This window comes from Furipterus horrens, unplaced genomic scaffold (genome assembly GCF_987537825.1).
Source record: "Furipterus horrens unplaced genomic scaffold, mFurHor1.1.pri manual_scaffold_2, whole genome shotgun sequence".
NCBI lineage: Eukaryota > Metazoa > Chordata > Mammalia > Chiroptera > Furipteridae > Furipterus > Furipterus horrens.
The window spans coordinates 152,335,114-152,354,201 of record NW_028327172.1 but is presented as its reverse complement, the minus strand read 5'-3'; the positions used below and the strand labels follow the sequence as shown (position 1 = coordinate 152,354,201).

Sequence of the window (19,088 nt, the reverse complement as noted above, 5' to 3'; positions counted from 1 at the left end):
ACATAACTACTGCCATGCTTTGAGGAAGCCCAAGATAGACTAGTGGAGATTCTACTTGGAAAAAAGAGAAAGCTGACCAGCCCACAGCTTCCAAACCATCCTGTCAGCCATGAGAATGAAGGAGCCCTCAGATGACCTCAGTCTCAGCTGAGCTGGCCAACCTCCAAAACTGTGAGAAGCAATAATAAATTATTATTTTAGCCAAAAAATTTGGGTGTGGTTTGTGACACAGAACTATGACTAGGACATATCTTTCTCTCCTATGGACTATTCTGGATTTCAGTATAGGGCCATCCAATTTATTGGACCTAATGTTAATCATCCCTTTGACTTATTCTGTGATTCAACGAAGCGGACAAATGTTTACTGAGACCCTACTATGTGCCAGGTTTTGTTCTAAGGGTTTATAATACAATGGTGGGGAAAACAACAACAACAACAACAACAACAAAGATGTCTGTCCTCTCATGAAAATCACACTCTACCAGGAGAGAACAATAAACAAAACATGAAATAATTATATTACATTACATAGTATGTTAGAAGGCGGTAAACACTTTGGGGATTGGTGGGGGAGGGCAGGGTAAGAAAGATCAGGAGTGCTAAAGTAAGTAGAGGGAAGACCATGAAAAGACACAGGCCTCACTGAAAAAATGACATTTGGATAAAGAAGGACTGGAAGAAGAGAAGCCCTTACTGGTGTGGCTCAGTGGGTGGGTGTCATCCCACAAAGCGTCACTGGTTTGATTCCCAGTCAGGGTACATCCCTGGGTTGAGGGCCAGATCCCCAACTGGAGGCGTGCAAGAGGCAGCCAGCCAGGGCTCAATTCAACCTATTTTAAAAGAAATTTCCCCAGTTCCATCTCCTAATGTCTAACCTCTTCCTAGCACCCATGTAGTCCCATAGGCTCAGTGTAACCATAAGGAAATTAAGTTATTTATATCCCCATTCGTTTCCTTTCATCCTTGCTAACTGAATGTACAGTACTTCTAGTCACCTAAGTGAAATAAGCCAGTCTGTGAAAGACAAGTACCACGATCTCACCTATAAGAGGACTCTAATGAACAAAATAAACTAACAAACAAAATAGAACCACAGGCATGAAAACATGGAACAGACCATAGTGAAGGGAGGAGGATAATGGTGAAAGAAGGGAAAGGGACCAGACAAAGAACATGTATGAATGGCCCACGGACATGGAAAATAGTGTGGGAATTGACTGTGGGAGTGGGGGGTGGGATGGTGGAAGAAGGCAAAAGGGGGAAAATTTGGACAACTGTAATAGAATAACAATAAAATAATTTTCAAAAATAAAATTAATTTAATTTAATTTTTAAAAAATCCTCCTATGCTACTGTTGACTTCCTCTCTCCTCTTGCTCTCTATATCCAAAGGTCCTAGTAAATCAAACATGCCATGCCCTGGCCGGTGTGGCTCAGTTAGTTGGAGTGTCATTCATAGACCAGAAGGTCATGGGCTTGATTCCCAGACAGGGCACATGCCTGGGCTGCAGGTTTGACCCCTGGTCAGGGCACGTATAGGAAGCGACCGATCTATGTTTCTCTCTCACATCGATATCTCTATTTCCCTCTCTCTCTCCCTCCCTCCCTTCTCCTCTCTGTAAAATCACTGAGCATGTTCTTGGATAAGGATTTTTTAAAACTCTAACATGTTGCTCTTGCCAATATGGTAATTCAGATTCTCATTTAAATACCCTGTATTATATAATCTATAACAAAAGAGGGTGACAGATGAAGAATCACCACCTCAAAGTTAGGTCTAATTATTTCAGTTGTTACATGCTTATCAGCTAAATAAATATATAGTAACAAACTATGATAACACAGTTTTAAATTCTTTTACATACTTCATTCAATATTTTTTCATTTAAACAAATTACAGTAGGTCCAGTGAAACCTTCTGCAAAATCTTAATGCAGTACATGCCAAATTTCTTTAAAAAACATTTTGAAGATCTTATTTTTTCATAAGGCATGGGACTTAAATGTTGCTGATGACTCTTTAAATGTTAGCTCACCAAAAACCACTGCCCCTGGGGAAACTATGACTAATCGAAGAAATTATTAATTATTGACCTCCTCAAGATGGTCTTTCAATGATCTCCCTAAAAGGTTGAATCAAAATAAACATGTATTTCATATCAACAGATGCACAGAATCCACCAAGAATTAGTCACTTTATGGTGCTAGACCCTGAGATAGTTCTTTCTACATCTAACATGAGTATCACCTATTCTTATTAAGTGTTATCACCTCAAGAATAAAAATCATGAGCTTTTTAGGTTACCAGCATAGAGTTATAATCACAGATAAAAAGCAGGAAAGTATAACCTAAATTAAACAATCTTAACCAGAAACACAGGGAGCCCTAGAATATCCAGAATGATCTTTGTGGGCTCAATAAACCCCTTTATAATATGCAAACTTATCTGTACATTTTCTGAGCATAAGTGTCCAATGCATTTATCAATACGCCAAAGTTGCCCTTAAACAAAACCAAAAAAGAAAAAAACAACCAAAAGAGAAAAGTGTAAAGACACAATATGGAATAGAAAATAAACAAACTAGTTATTTTAAAATAAAGAGCCAAGTTTGCATCTTGATTCTATCACTCATTAGCTGTAAGACTTTGGGTAAGTTGCTTCAGTTCTCTGAATATTAGTTTCCTGGTCTGGAAAAAGAAAATCTATGATCCTCATACCAACCATGAGGAGTAAATATAGTGTATGTAAAGTATTTAACATAGGACCCAGCAACTATTACATATCAATTCCTATTCGCTTTAAAAACACAGAAATGTCTTAATTAGAAAAAAAGGCATTTAAAATCAAGTGCTAGGTAATGAAATTTATTCATTTTTCTTTTGAATGTATTTTTATAAAAATACAGATACACTGTGTATTTATTTTCTATTGCTGCTATATAACAAATGGTCACAAATTTAGTGACTTAAAACAACACAAAGGCCAAAATTGATATTACGGGGCTAAAATCAAGTTGTCAGCAAGGCTGCCTTCCTCTGGAGGATATAGGAGAAAATCCAGTCCTTGACTTCCCCATTTTCTAGAAGCTTCCATCATTCCTGGCTCATAGCCACATCACTCCAACCTCTGCTTCCACCATCGCATCCCCTTCTGTTCTCTGGCCCTCCTGCCTCCTTCTTTTACTTTAATATGAACCCTTGTGATTAGATTGGGCCCACCAAATAATCCAGAATAACATTCCCATTCAAAACCCTGAACTAACCATAGAAAGTGCCTCTTGCATATAAGGTAACATATTCACAGGTTATGAAGTTTAGGACATGACATCATTGGGACTGGGGGTGGGGGGGTATTATTTTACCTACCATAGACCCCTTGACATAATTCATCATTATATAAATTCTGGTGCTAAAATAAATAGTTATATTTACATTTTCAAACATCAAACACTTGAATAACTTCTTCTCCTTACTTTAAAATAAATCAGCTTTCTAGAAAAGCCATAGCAATTATTTTTAGTTGCACCATTTAATCTCAAATCATGTGTGACTGGTGCATGTTATGCTTTCTTTTATAAATGTCAACAATTCACATTTCAAAATTATTGCTATTTATAACCAACAGAATGCTGTCATTTCATTTGCCTTAATTTTCATTTTTCTAAATCATATTCCTTAGACATAAATGTTCCATTTATTTGAAATTCAGTTTGAGGACACAGAGGAAGCATATTTTAAAGAGAAGATATATGGAATGACCCCATCAGATTTAGCTATATCATGATATCTACTTATATCTGAACATAATATGTAGACCAAAACTTACCAGTGGTTCTCTATTTTTGACAAGACGGATGATTTTTACTGAATCTTCCTCATCATCAATATCATCAGGCATAGGAGGCAATACTGGATCATATTTCTTCTGAGCCACAGTGTCATGCACAGAGAGCAAAGCCTAGCGAAGTCCAAGGTTGATTAAAAAATTAATCCAAACCCATAACAGTATAAAGAAGTTGGTGTTATAGTTTTGATATAACAATGGTAATGAGGCAACTACTTGAAAAGGAGCCTCTCACAAACAGGAACCCATGTAAATCAGCAGGAGGTGGATCCATTTAGCTACTGCCCTATCCCCAATGATATGAATGTATGACAAGGATCAGCATAAAGTATCTCCTAGTCTGTATATTCTCTGGTTCACCCATATAAGGATGGAAGCTGGGGGCAAGCATGGGGAGGTGTTACTCTTGAAATAAGGGAGAAAATGAGACTATGGATATATTGTTAATGAAACAATAGGAGTCCAAGACAACTCTATACTTTTTCTTTCCTATTACTACCAGAAAACACAAAAAGAACTGATCAATACAATTGATTAGCTTTCGTTCTTTTGTTTTCTCTTTAATTTTTAGTGTAATAGATGACTAATATGTGTATAAAAAATATAATGTAAGTATTTCTAGTCATGACTATTACGGTGATAAGATGCCACAAAACACTGTCACATTGTCCTTACAGACCAAAAATGAGAAAAACACTGGAACTCTGACACGTCATTACTCAGTATTTTAGGTGAGCAGGCCTAGACTTTTAACTAACTTGTTTCCTAATCAGCAATGCCGTGATCATAAATTTCTCCACCCAGAAGCCTAGAAATCAACCATGAAATCTCTACTCTCATCTACACTCCCAATATCCAATCTATATTCTGTTAAATCTACTTGCAAAATGTATGTTAACTTTTGTTATCTTCTCTCTAGACTGAAGATTGGCAAACCATGCCACCTGCTACTGTAAATGAAGCTTGCTGGAACACAGCCACGTTCATCCGTTTATGTGTTGTCGATGGCCATTGTCATGCTCCAACAGCAAAAGTGAGTAGAAACAACAGGTACTTTTTACAAAACAATTTATCAGCCTCCTGGGCTTGATCACTGATGTCATCACCTTTCTACCTGGAGCATTGCAGTAGCCTCTAAATAGTCCAACAGCATTCACCTCTGGCTCATTTTCAAATCCATGATTCACAGTGTAGGCAAATAATTATTTTAAAACAGATCAAATCACATAAAGAGCCTACTAATAACTGTTCTAAAGCTACCCACTGATCTTGGAATGAAGACCAAACTCTTGAGCATGTCCTAGTCTTACATTCCTCCCTAACCTTACCTCATACCCTTCTCAACACAATTTAAATAACTCTTTCTCATAGAGACCTGGCCAAAACATTCAATATAAAAGCAGATCCCCCTCAGTAGCTTGACTTCATAGCACCTTCTCTGCCTTCATACATGTTCATAATCCATAAGCATTTATGCATATGTGTAGTATTTGCTAACTACTGAAATAGAAGTGCTTAGACAGCAAAGAAACAGTGTATTTTTTAATGAAGCTTGACTATAACATATACACAGTAAAGTATACAATTTATAAGCATACAGCAGAAATTTTCAAAAATAAATATTCCCATGTAAATATCCACAAAACAGGAAATACAACAGTAAGTGAACCCCAGAAGCCCCCACTTATGCTCCCTCCTAATTACCCTGACCTCTATTCCCCTTGAGGTGGTAGTTTTGTCTCTATTTAAATACTGCATATATATTTATAAATTATAAGTGCATAGTCATTTTTCCCCTGATATTAAGTTATTGAGATTCATCCATGCTGCTCCTGGTAGCAGCAGTCATTCATTTTTCATTACTATATAGCATTACAACATATGAATACTTCCACAGTTTCATTATCTATTATGCCCATTATTGGCAGGCATTTAGATTGCTTTCAGTTCCTATCATAAATAAGGCTGTTGTAAATATTTCACGTCTTTATATATATATATACACATATACATATTTGTATGTATAATTTGGTTAACTATATTAATAAGTGGAATCTCTGGGTCATGGGTTATAAGTATAGTCAACATCAGTAGATAAAAATTTTTTCAATTATAACCCCACCAACAGCTTATGGAAGTTCTAGATGCATCATTTTATGTTATTAGTTTAAATTTGGCCATTTTGAGTGTGCAGGGGTATCTTCTTGTAGTTAAAATTTAATTTTTCTTACAGCTAATGATAATGAAAACCTTTTCCTATGTTTATTGGGCATGTGAATATCTTCTTTTGTGGTTCATGATTCTTACACATTTTTCTGTCCCGTCTTTTTCTTATTATTAGTGGTTTTTGATGAACAAAGGATGTTAATTTTAATGAGCCTAATTAATATTTTTTCCTTTATGGTAGGAGCTTTTTGTACCCAATCAGTTTCAAAGGGAAAGAATTAACAGCACCAAGATAATGAAATATCCAAAGAGATATTGACTGCAAATACTTAAAGACTGATGAGAGGCAGTCTGAATATTCAGGAAGCCTAATATATCCTTTAGGAAGCAGGAAAAATAGAAAGAAACCCATGCTTAGATACATCATAGTAAAATAGCAAAATGCCAAAGGCAAAAGATCTTCAAAATATCTCAGAGAGAAAAAAAATCATCAGAAAGGAAAAAAAATTTTGATTGAGAGCTAACGGATCAGGAGCAGCAATGGAAACTAGAAGATAGTTAAAATACCTTGAAAGTGCTTAGAAAATATAACAGCCAGCCCAAAGTTATATACCAAGAAAAACTATCATTCGAGAATGAGGATGTAGGCCAAGATGAAGCTAACAGGAACCCATATGAGAAAACTTTAAATAAAAAAGGATAATGCAATAATGGCTTTCAAAGACACTAGGTATCAGATGAAGGATAATGATCACTGAGAGATAGGAAACAAACATGAGCCCTAGGAATGCCCCAGTTTACTGCCTCGAGTGAGTTTCTTGGCTGTGTTGGGAGGAAAAGAAACCCAGGCAGAACTCAGTGGTCTCCCTGAGTTGAGAAAACAGCTGGGAATCCAGGGAAGGAAAGGGCTAAAGTTCTCTGGGAAGAGTATGGGAGAGGAGAGAACAGCACAGAGACAGAGCTCTGAAGATCTGTAGGAGGTTCAGCCCAAGTCCTCAGCCAAGTACCTAGCCAAGGCTTGCATACAGTAAAACTACCAGAAAGCATTAGAGCAGTGGTCCTTAACTGAGGCCATTTTTACTCCCCTGGGGCCATTTGGCAGTACTTAGAGATACACATATACCTTGGTACTCACTGGCTTCAGAACTTATCAAACCCTGTATTTGTAACATTCGGACGAGAAAAAAATGTTTCAGCACTCTTTGCACTTGCTAGAACTTATAAGAGTCACAACACCACCCCACAAGAGAACATGCTTCATCACTCAATTGCTTGCTTGGTACTCATTGGTTTTGGCACTGGTCATGAGTTTCAGAACAAATTAATGGTGAGTACTGGAGTACCACTGTATTTTTGATCTGTCACAGTTTGGGGGATGCTACTGACATCTAGTGCATAGAGGTCAGGGATACTTCTAAACATCTAATAGCATAGAGGATAGTCCCTATAATAATAACGAATTATTATCCAACCCCCAATAGGTTTCCCTCAATTTCCAAAAGTAGGGCATTCCTATGAAAACTTGATAAGCCTAAATAGCATTTCAAAAAAAGCAATTACCATTAATTTCTATAAAAAAATTGTTGAGTGTTCCCAAACTCCAAAAATGACTATCTAAAATGAAACAAAGAAAGAATACAGTGGGACTTCCGGCCAAGATGGAGGCTTAGACGGACACGCTAGGTCTCCCTCTACAACTAGAGAGGAATACAACTACTTCAAAACAAAGGATAACTAGAAATTCCAGAAAATAAAACTACACGGAAGCCCAACATATGAAGTTATAAACCAGCGGTGCCATTTGGGCAGGTAAGAGTTAAAGAGGGCAGCACTGTTTGCGGTCGCACCTGGGACAGCGGCGGGGTGGCGAAAAATCCCGGCTGCAGTCAAGCCCCTGGCAGTGCGCGACCCCAGCGCTGGGGAAAGCAGCCACCGCATCGCCTTGAACAGTGAGGCCCAGGGGGGCGGGAGGACGGATCCCGGTCTCCTAGCTGAATAACTGTGTGAATCCATCTTGGACCCCCGCCCCCAAAGAAAGCACCACAGGGCTGCGAAATAGGTCGCGGACAGGCGCCGGTCGCTGAATTGTGACGCGTACACAGGCACTGCCCCCTACAGCCAGCCCAAGAAAACAAAACGCATCTGTCAAAATGAGGCAGACAACTATAGAAATCCCGGTAGCACAGCTCACCAGGCAGCAGATAGAGAACCTGACAGATGAACAGATAAGAAACCTGTCAGAGGCTCAGTTCTGGGCCATTGTTATCAGGTGGCTTACAGAATTCACAAAAGAGCAGGAAAAAGATAAGAAAGAAGCGAAAAACATTCATAACGAAAGGAACAAAACCACATACGAGACAGATGGTGAGGAAAAAAAATCCAGAGTTCATTTCAACAAACTGGAATATGGAGAAGGAACAAGCAGTCAACCAATGCAGCGAGAGGAAATGGGAAGCAACAATGAGAGGATCAGAAACCTCTGGGACAGCTATAAAAGGCCCAACATAAGAATCATTGGTTTGCCAGAGAGTGAGGAAGATGAACTAGAACTTGAAAAATTTAGTGAAAATATAATAAAGGAGAACTTCCCAGACTTGGGGAAGGGAATAGACTTGCAGGTCCAGGAAGCAAGGAGAGTTCCCAAGAGACTGGACCCAGGGAGAACCACTCCAAGACCCATTATAATCAAAATGTCAAAAATTAAAGATAAAGAGAGAATCTTAAAAGCAGCAAGAGAGAAGAAAAGAATTATGTACAAAGGGGTCCCAATTAGACTATCAGCTGACTTCTCAAGGGAAACCCTACAGGCAAGAAGGGACTGGCAAGAAATATTCAAAGTAATGAAAATCCAAACCCTACAACCACGAATACTCTATCCAGCGAAATTGTCATTCAGAATAGAAGGACAGAGAAAGTGTTTCCAGGACAAAATAAAACTGAAAGAGTTCATTAGATCCAAACCACTGTTATATGAGATGTTAAAGGGACTGGTTTAAAAAAACAGAAGCTAGGGAGATGAAACAAAGGCAAACTAAACAGGCAACGAGAGTGGAAAAGGAACTGTGGGTACGGGAAGCATATTGGGGGGAGGTCAACAGGGAGGGGGAGTGGGGAGAGGGAGGGAGATGATATAGGAATTGGGGATCATGGTAGGAGGGAATGAAATAGATGGAGAGAGGTTGGGAGGAACTGTATGCACAACTAATGGACATAATCTAAAAGGGGCGGACAACTGGAGGGAGGGGGGCCACCGGGTGGAGGGGAGCAGAGGGAAGGGAAATTGGCACAAATGTAATATTTTAATCAATAAAACACATTAAATCTGAAAAAAAAAAAAGAAAGAATACAGTGAAAAATCATGAAAAGACCATTACTGACCTATAGACAATTTCAATGGCCTAACATATATGCATAATTTGCATCTCCAAAAGAAAAGAAGGGATGCTTAAAATATTTTTTAAAATATGATGAGAAAAAAGCCACAGGTTCAAGAAGCTCATCACATCTAATCACAAGAAACCAAAAAGAAGTAATCCCAAATTGCTTAAAACAAATGATAAAAAGAAAATCTTAAAGACATCCAAAGGAAAAGAGAACATTATATGTAAAAGAAAAAAAAAGATTAAAATGACACTTCTCATCAGAAACAATAAAAGTCGCAAGACAATGGAACAGCATCTTTAAAATACTCAAAGAATCACCTAATACAGGAAACTAAAGAACAACACAAACAAACGAACTAAATAGGACAAAGAGCAGAATAGCAGTCAATAGGAGGGAGGGGGGAGGAAGAGAAGGGGGATAAGTAAGGGAAGGGTTTAGTCAAAGAACTTGTATAAATGACTCATGGACATGGACAACGGGGAGGAATATGATTATGGGAGAAGGGGTGGGCTGAGTGGGGGAGAAAAATGGGGAAAAAATGGGACAACTGTAATTGAAAATCAAAAAAAAAAAAAGGAAAAGAAAAGAAAAATAAATAAATAAGTAAAAATAAAATACTCAAAGAAAAATACTGCCAACCTAAAATTCTATACCTAGTAAAAAATACCTTTTAGAAATGAAGGGATATTGAAGACTTTTTAGACATACAAAGGCTGAAGAAATTCATCACCAGCAGATTTGTATTCTCCCCTCAAAATATGTTATAAAAAGTCGTTCAGATAGGAAGTATGACAGCAGATAGGACTATGGATCCATACAGAGCAATGAACACCAGAAATGTCCACTATCTGGGCACCTGTAACTATCTTATATATACACAATAAAAATAATAGAGATTGCTAATGTACATATTTTAAAATAAAGTAATTATTATACTGTTAGTCAATAATAAAAACAACAGCTATGTTCTTTTCTTCCTTAGCTTTGTATTGATTTCTATACCTGGATTCCAAAATGTAGTTTTAAAATTTAAAAGTTTCTAATTTTTAGAAGCTTTGTTTTACAAATATTTTTGGTTAGCACCATTTCTATTTTGGACAACTAAAAGTAACCTTGTGGTCCATTTTGCTGTTTTAACTGTGGTGACCTTATTCTTCAATATACAGATTTTCCTTTCAAAAGGCAATGCTTAAATAAAAATTGTGTTTCCATATGCCATAACTACCAATCACAACTGATGGGTTTACCTGTCCCTCAGACAAATCTGCAGGAAATTGAACACTAGGCCTTGGAACTCATCAGGCTCACAAGCTTTCATTGCCTTGGACCCCCTGAAGTTAACTCTATGTTCTAAGTGTCTGTCAGGTCCACAGAACTAAGTGTCTAACTCATAAGGTGAGTAACACTGATTTATTCCTACAGAAGGAAGCTTAACTTTTCCCTTTAGCATGTTTTAATGAAATCTCATCCATTCTGCCTGTTTTTTTGTTCTATGTTATTAATTCTGTTGCCTATCAAAATTATTAAAATTAATTTCATTTGAAAAAATGAGTAATTTCTTACAAGTAAATATTTTGGAAAACTAAAAAATGACAAGAAATCTTATTTTATTGCCTTTTACACATCCATCAAATTTCCTCCAACTTCCTAAATAACCATCCTCTGTTCCAGAGATGATATCACTTCACTGTTTCATCAAAAATAAGCCACAGAATGGTACTCACAGAGCTTGATTTACCTTTAATGTAACAATTTGATATCTAGAAATAGTTCTTACTTATTGACTCCCTTTGCTTCCCCTAGAAACAAAGTCTTTGTAGAGACCGGACATCTCTCCATCAATGTCCCTAAATACCACAAACATTACTGTAGATGGGATGGCATCATTGAATGAAGGTTTCACATTTTATTATATCTGTTAGGGCCTGTGGCTACTTAGTACCATTTTCCTTTTCTCATTATCTGTTGTATCTTTTAGACTTGACTTTTTCCTGGACTTTAAGATCTGTAGATAATACTGAGTAATTAGAATACTTGGTTTTGTATATGGAAACTTACCATAAATTCTCAGATTGAAAGAATGGGAGCAATATTTAAATCTTTGACAGTTCTCAGGTGAAACTATTGTTGCAGAATGACATGTCATTTTCTAACTATTCAAGACTTAAGGGCAAACAAGTAATATAGGAAAAGTGCTGGCATATACAAGGTGGGGTAAAAGGTTTACAGTTGTTTATGTGGCAAGTAATACAGTAATTAATAAATTATAATGCAAGAATAAACTCTTGTGTTTCATGTACTCACAACTAAAAATTTACTTTTGCCCTACCCTGTATTCTCATGGTGATCACTAGCAAAGCTAAAAATATGTATATATTCATTAAACAAGGTTTGCTAGGGCATAGGACAAAATAACCTTTTTGTGCTATTGAAAGCATTCTTCACTGAGAGAAACTGTTTAGATTATTGCTAAGGACAAGATGGCAGTAACTATCAAAATTTTAAATGTACAAAAATGTTAACCCAACAATTTACTGACCAAAAAAATTCTGTAATATACAACAGATGTTCTTAAGATATAATATATAGCGATATGGCAGAAATACAGAAGCAACAGATATGTCTACCTCTAAGGGATATTAAATAGATAATTATGTTGATCTAAAGAGAAGTCCAAAATATCCAAATGTTAAAAGTCCACAAAACAAAACAAAGAAACATTAAATAGTGCATTTTGTTGTCTTATTTATAATTGGGAAAAAGGTATATATTTATGTATATAAAAAGGAGTGAAAGGTAATGTAGCCAATTAAGAATGGTCATAAATAAAAGCATGCGAACAAACACTAAGTTCATAGAAAAAAAAAAGTCATTAAGCATCGAAAAGGATGCTAAAAAAAAAAAAAAAGAATGCTCATCTTCATTAAAAAAGCAATGGGGACAGGGGCTTCTACTTCTCTATAGTTTGAATTAAAAATACGATTTATGTATTATCAAATAAATTTTTCTGTGTATTTTCAAAAGTATCAAAGTACTTCCTAAATGGTAAAATTATAGTAATAAACTATCAACTTACTAAGACAAATATGTAAATTATTTATTTAAATATTCTTTCTAACCTCACTGATGAATGGTTTTAACTTTAATATTTTTGTGTGTGTGCCTAAGGTTGTGAATGCTTCTTCCATGATTATGGCTTTTTACACTTATGTCTTCAATCTATTTGGAATTCATTCTAGTAAGGAGAGTGTCTTTCTTTTCCCCAATGATTAATCACTTGCCCTAATACCATGTATTAAAATCATATCCAATTCCACCTATTTCTTCACTTCCTTTCACCCATCCTTCAGTCATGAAGACCACAATTATGTTTGACCTGAATTATTTCTGAAAGCTCCCAAGTGGCCTTGCTCCATTCAGTATCCCATTCCTCCCACCGCACCACCAGTGCTCCACCCCAGGTCATCACTCCACATATTCCATACGGAATGATTATGTCCCTTGCCTGTGTAAACGCTTTCAGTGACTTTCCATTGCCCCTTAGGATAAAATCCAGACTTTTTAAAAAGCTCACAGTTAGAGTGGCCATATAATTTAATAAAGAACGAAAACTGAAAGGGGGAGCTATTTATAATAATGCTGGAACTACAGGTATGCACCAGACCACCCTGGACAAACCCGGACGCATAGCCCCTCCCCATCAGAGGCTCTGCTGTCTAGCTCTAAACTTTTGCCCCTCCTCTTTCACAAACTACAGTTAGGTGAAACTGAACCTATTTTATATCTCCAAACTTGACAAGTTTATTTTCTTTGAGATTTCATATACTATTCACCTTACTTAAAACATTTATTTTTCACTTCCCACCCCCAGCTCTTTTCTCTCTCCTCTTCCCCCTTTGGTTACTTCCCACTCAACCTTCAGGTCTCAACTTTTGTGCCATGTCCTCTGGGAAGATTCCTCCTCACTTCTCCCTGTTCCGCATTTCCATGCACTCCCACATTTTACCCAACATTTCTCCTATCGTCTTCATTAGTACATATATCTTCTGTAAGTTGTACCTACAGGGCCTGTTAAATATATAAGAATAAATGAAGATCCAACTCCAATCATACTTGTGAATTACCAGAGGAAGTTATAAAAGTTTTCAAAAAGTGTTGGTAGACCTGTGGGATACATGTATTACCTTCCCATAGTGGCTACATAATGACTGCATATATCTGTTGTGTTTTAAAAAGTCATTATTACTCTGGAGGTACATCTCGTTTCTTTTCAGTATTGTGAATTGAGTATTTAAAATGAAACAGTAATCTTTAAAAGTAACTAATTACTGACTTTATCCACAAAAAATAAGACAGTATTCAAGTTACTACCCCAAAATTAATTTTTCATATTTTAACTGCTAGTTTACCTAATAACTCATGTATACATCTCATATTCTACTGTACCTTGCTTCTGTTTTTTTTAATAGAAAAGCACCCTGGCTAGTGTGACTCAGTGGATTGAGAGCCAGCATGCAAACCAAAGGGTCACCAGTTCGATTCCTAGTCAGGCCATGTGCCTGAGTTTCGGGCCACGTTGGGGGCATGCCAGAGGCAACCACACATTGATGTTTTTCTCCCTCTTTCTCCTTCCTGTCCCTTCTCTCTAAAAATAAATAAATAAAATCATTTTTAAAAATCACTTTTATTTTTTTTTTAATTAAAAGAAAAAAGAAAAGCAAATATTTTAGTTTACCAGGACAAAAAGGAGTGGTTGATCATATTCTAAAATAGTCTAAAATTTATTTGGGGGCTACCTTTCTAAATGTAATACCTATAAAACTGATATTTAAACTGATGATAGTTAATATAAATGGTTTCAAGGAAAATAATATTAAATGTTAGGTCACAAAGGGAAGAAAGTTATTTTCTTCCCAAGACTGGCTAACTAGAAAAAGGCAGCAATATCACATGCCTAGAATCTTACCCACTTTCTACAAATTTCACACTGATCTCTAAGTCATTCTTTAGTCACACTGTGATATAAACAAAATAATTCATCTAAAATATTTCTTCCATAATAAAGTTTAAGTGTTTAGTTATAAAGTTTTATCCAATGGTAGAGCATAATACCATCTAAAATCACACCTCCCTCTCCAGCCAAATACCAGTTTTCACCCAGTATAATCCTTTTATTGTTAGCTATTTTATTTCAAACACCCTTGAGTAGAATACCAAAATCATGTTTTGTTTTGTTACAAATTTCTAATGCTCAAGCCAAGATACTACTTCTCAATAAGGAGTGTAACAGGCTTCTCATAGCTAACCTTATCATGTTAAGGTTAATGTTAATTTCTTGTGTGCAATCCAATGAAGACATTTTAAGAGCATTCTCTATGAATCTCCTTCTCTGAGCTCTTAATGTTTCACCACACTTTGCCTTTAGTATCAAGCAACTATTCTGTTCTGATAAGATCCTTATTCTTTTTATTAATTTTTTTGTTGTGTATTTTTCCATTACCATTTAGTCAGTCACCTTATATCTCCCTCCCCCAAACAATCACCACATTGTTGTCCTTTTTCCTTTTTGCTCAATCTCTCCTTATTCTTTTAAAACTAAAATTTAACCAATATCTTCTGTACCATTATAAGTCAATTACTCTCATATTAGTAATCATGGTCCATTTTACCCTTTATAGCAATATATAATATATTCACATACTAAAACTTAGCTTCAGGGATTAGAAACTATACTCCATGCATGTCTTCACTTTATGTTTTATTTAATACTCTTCACTTTATGTTTTATTTAATACTATCTTTCTTTTTCTGAGTATCACTTTAAGACATGTATTGCATAGTTCCAATGGAGATTTTTCAAGAAAATTAGAAACCAGATTTTGCATCAAGGCAGAAATTTTCATCCAACAGTCTATATATGCTTACTAGAAATCATCGTAACTAATCATTTTAATCATATAATTATGTAATCTATATGCAATTTTGACTCATTAACAATTTTACATACAAAAACAGTCAAGTCAAATCCAAAACTTAGTTTTTTAGGATTTAGAACATTTAAGACCTTAGAATTAACAGAGAAATTTCAAAATACCTTCTGTTGACTAATGACAGTTATAGGAAAAATAAGTGCCAAACATGGGAGGGAAAATGGCAAGGAGAATTAAAATCCATCTACCAATATTTTGGTGGTATTCCCACTGGAAAACTGCTCTGCTCTGTAAAATTGGTAGGATATATTAAAACATGAATTGGTAAAGGGACAGGATATAGGAGGAGGAAGGGGGAGGAAGAAGAGGAATGTTAAAATGCTCTTACAGAAAAACAGATATAGTTGTCAAATATAATGGAATATCATTAACTAGCCAAGTAAAATGAACATAAACAAAATCACTAATAGGTTCTGTATTCTGTACTCATAACTTCATTTAAAAACAAAATAACCTTGAAGCCACATTCTATTTGCCAACTTAAATTCTGTTTCCCAATTTAAGTATTTTATAATTTGTCACAAGATAATAATGAAAAGCTCAACTCTTTTTCCTTAATGAAATTTAGGCTATTAAAATACTATGCACTTACTGAAAATAAATTTCCCTGAAAATTGTAGCTCAAAACAAAATTAATCTAACATCTCAGAAAGTGGCCCTTTTGGAAGATATTTATTGCATGTCCTCACCTTCACATTGGGTTTTGACAGTAGTTTCAACAGCTCTCTGATCTCACTATTTAATGGCTTATTCTGAAGCTCTTCAGCCAGCTGCAAGAGAAATCACATAAAGAACATTTAATAAGAGCATTGTGTAGTTCCATGTGTGACCACTAAAAATCTACCTTGCAACTGTCCAGTGATTAAGAACAAGTCAGCATGCAAGAAAACAGACTATCAATTATTGCTCTTCTTTTTAGGCCCTTGGCAGCCCAGATCCCAGCCTTGCCTCTTGGCTAAGCACAGCCCAAGGAACCACATCAGCCAGATCACCTGATTTATTGCAGTGAGGTAGAACCCCAACACTTCATCTACCTAATGGCCTTTTGCATACAGACAAAGGACTACCTGTAAAAATGACTGGATTAAACTTTGACACTATTAATAAAAAGAGAAAGAAAGAAAGAAAAAAAAGAAAAAACTTTGAATGAGGTGGTGAAATCCACAGGGTTTCCAAAAGCCCACAGTAGCTTGCTGTTTAGAGTTGGTGTAAAAAGAACTAGAATGCCTCTAATAGGGCAAAGGTCCAAAACTTTTATGTTTACCTATACAGACTAAGGAGTCTGTTAAATATAAACCACATTAACTACAAAATGATTTATAAGAGGTTGACAACTGCTCCAGTACCAAAAATGCTGAGTGTATTCTACTAAAATGATCAAGAACTCCGGTTTGGGCCCTGGCTGGGTAGCTCAATTGGTTGGAGCATCATACTGATTCATCAATGTTATGATAAGGTTGTGTATCCCTAGTCAGGGAACATACAAGAATCAACCAACAAATGCATAAAGGGGTAGAAAAACAGGTCGATGTTTCTCTCCCTCTCTCTCTCCTTTCCTCTCTCTGTAAAGTCAATAAATAATTTTTTTTTAAATTCCCATTTGCTGGTTCTAGCTAAAGCAAAGACTAGAGCTTTGAACCTGCCTCATATTCTTAGGAGATCTTCCTATCAAAATCTCAATTTTAGGCTATAGGAAGGATCATATAACTTTCATATGAAGAAAAGCAAGACAAATAGAAAAAAGATTAGAATTATGAAATATGCAGTCTAGAATTCAAACTACATACATATATTTTCGTTTAAAAGCCATTCTTAAAACATTGCATGAAATTTGCCCCTATTGTTTCTACTAAACCAAAAATAATTCTTTTTATCTCTGAAAAAGGACTTTTCTCTAAATGAAAAACGAAACAGACATTATACACAAAGAAATAAAATCTAGTACAATTGGTATATTCATTGATTACATTCCAAAAAATGCTGTTAAATTTTTTTAAGGTAACTATTTTACAGAATTAACTTACAAAATGATGCAGAGGGCTCTTTGCACTCTTTGGTCACAATATTTTTTAACATTCCAATACATTGCTCTGATGACTTACAAAATGCTGTTTTACCATATTTACATACTAGTTGCTAATTTTTTAAAAGAGCAATATTGTCATAATATGATTGGGCCTCAATTACATTGGTTTATAAGCAAATATTTCCCCAAAGCTTCAATAGTAAAATTTTTTTTTAATTTGGCTTTCTCAAGTGGCAACTGAAGCTTTTTGTAGAACTATATGTACTCTTTCATTAATCATCCATTTATGTGTTTTGGTTCTATAATGCAGAGGTAAACCTCCTCATAAAACATATACTGAAACATCCTTGTAAACTGTAATTTCTATAGATACAAATGGAAGTAAAATTGTGTGGGGACTAAAGGAATAGCCCAGAACTTGCAGATTTATTACATATGTTTTAATTTCTAAATTAGAATATAAAATAGATCAAAGAAAAAGGCCAATTTTTTTATACTTATGGGACTGATATTTTACTAAACTGAATTAAAATTGGTTTTAACATAACAAAGTACAAACTTAAAAAGCAACAAATTAGCTCTAGGAGATCACTAAAACCAACTTTCACACCAAACACGTTTCTCGTCTAGCTTGGTGTCCCTTATAGTTTACCCAGGTGTGCTCTCAATTCATCCGAGTCCCAAAGTGAACAGTAAGAAACAACGATTTAGTTTCCTACCCCAGATTGAAAATAAAATTATAGCTACAGGAAATTAACTACTCCATCAATGCCAACTGCTTCTAAAATTTATTTTTTGGTTATGAAGGTAATTTGGAAAGGTCTAATACCCATAAATCATTACTATGCTTTATAACCCATTTTAAAAACAATCCTGTCTTTTTATGTATTTTATATGCCTCATTCCTATACTAGTATCTGTCATGTTTTAGTACTGTCAGCAATAGAGCTATCTCATTCGTCTTTATTCCTCCAAAGCATTCCTCTTGTCTGTGACTTTCTGCATGCACTAATAGCTGACAGCTTCTCTCTCCCCAAGAGAATTAAGACTAAAATTTCTATTATATAGTTGCCAAGTCAGAACAAGAGGGTATCTACATGCAAAATTTTTATAACAGGAGAGTGAAAATCAGCATAATATCAGTGTAAGCTCCATGATGACAAGACTTTTTGGAAACATTTGCAACGTTTCCTGGTTTTCACTCATAGTATCGTGTGCCTCTGTCTGCACTGGGGTAAGTTCTGCTGAGGCCATGCTGGCAGACCTGCCCGGGTGATCTCAGAAAGGCACACTTACGTCGTCAGCCAAGGCCGCCGCACCGTGCAGGATGGGCACGGGATTCTGCTTCTCATAGTAGTGTAGTTTTTCATGAATCTGGAAGAAAAGCAAATGAATAAAAGTTCACCTGCTAGTAAATAATATGAGATATTTAACTATTCTTATCACTGGAAATAGAAACCGATCACTGAACATTGTAAGTAAAAACTGTATGTTTCCATAAACCTAGAGATGACACATATATGTGCATAATTCATCTCTTACTATGGTCCAGTGTTTATAACAGGAAGTCAAACAAAAAAAAAAATCATCAAATAGAGCCCACACTGAAACTACACCTTTGCAGGGGAGAGGGTTGGCCCCCCCAAATATTAACATAATAAAACCTTTAGTTTCT

The 19,088-nt window shown here is 35.8% G+C and overlaps 1 protein-coding gene across 3 annotated transcripts in view; it reads right to left on the bottom strand.

Moving 5' to 3' along the window:
• The window catches only part of MPP7 (MAGUK p55 scaffold protein 7), a 293,758-nt gene that overhangs the window by 96,006 nt on the left and 178,664 nt on the right, over nt 1–19,088 (bottom strand). For all 3 annotated transcript variants that reach the window (XM_090266643.1, XM_090266642.1, XM_090266641.1), the window contains 3 exons: nt 18,710–18,787; nt 16,077–16,157; nt 3,830–3,961 (listed from right to left, as the gene is read on the bottom strand). In XM_090266643.1, coding sequence (XP_090122769.1) covers nt 3,830–3,961; nt 16,077–16,157; nt 18,710–18,787 — 291 coding nt within the window. The remainder of the gene's footprint in view (nt 1–3,829; nt 3,962–16,076; nt 16,158–18,709; nt 18,788–19,088) is intronic.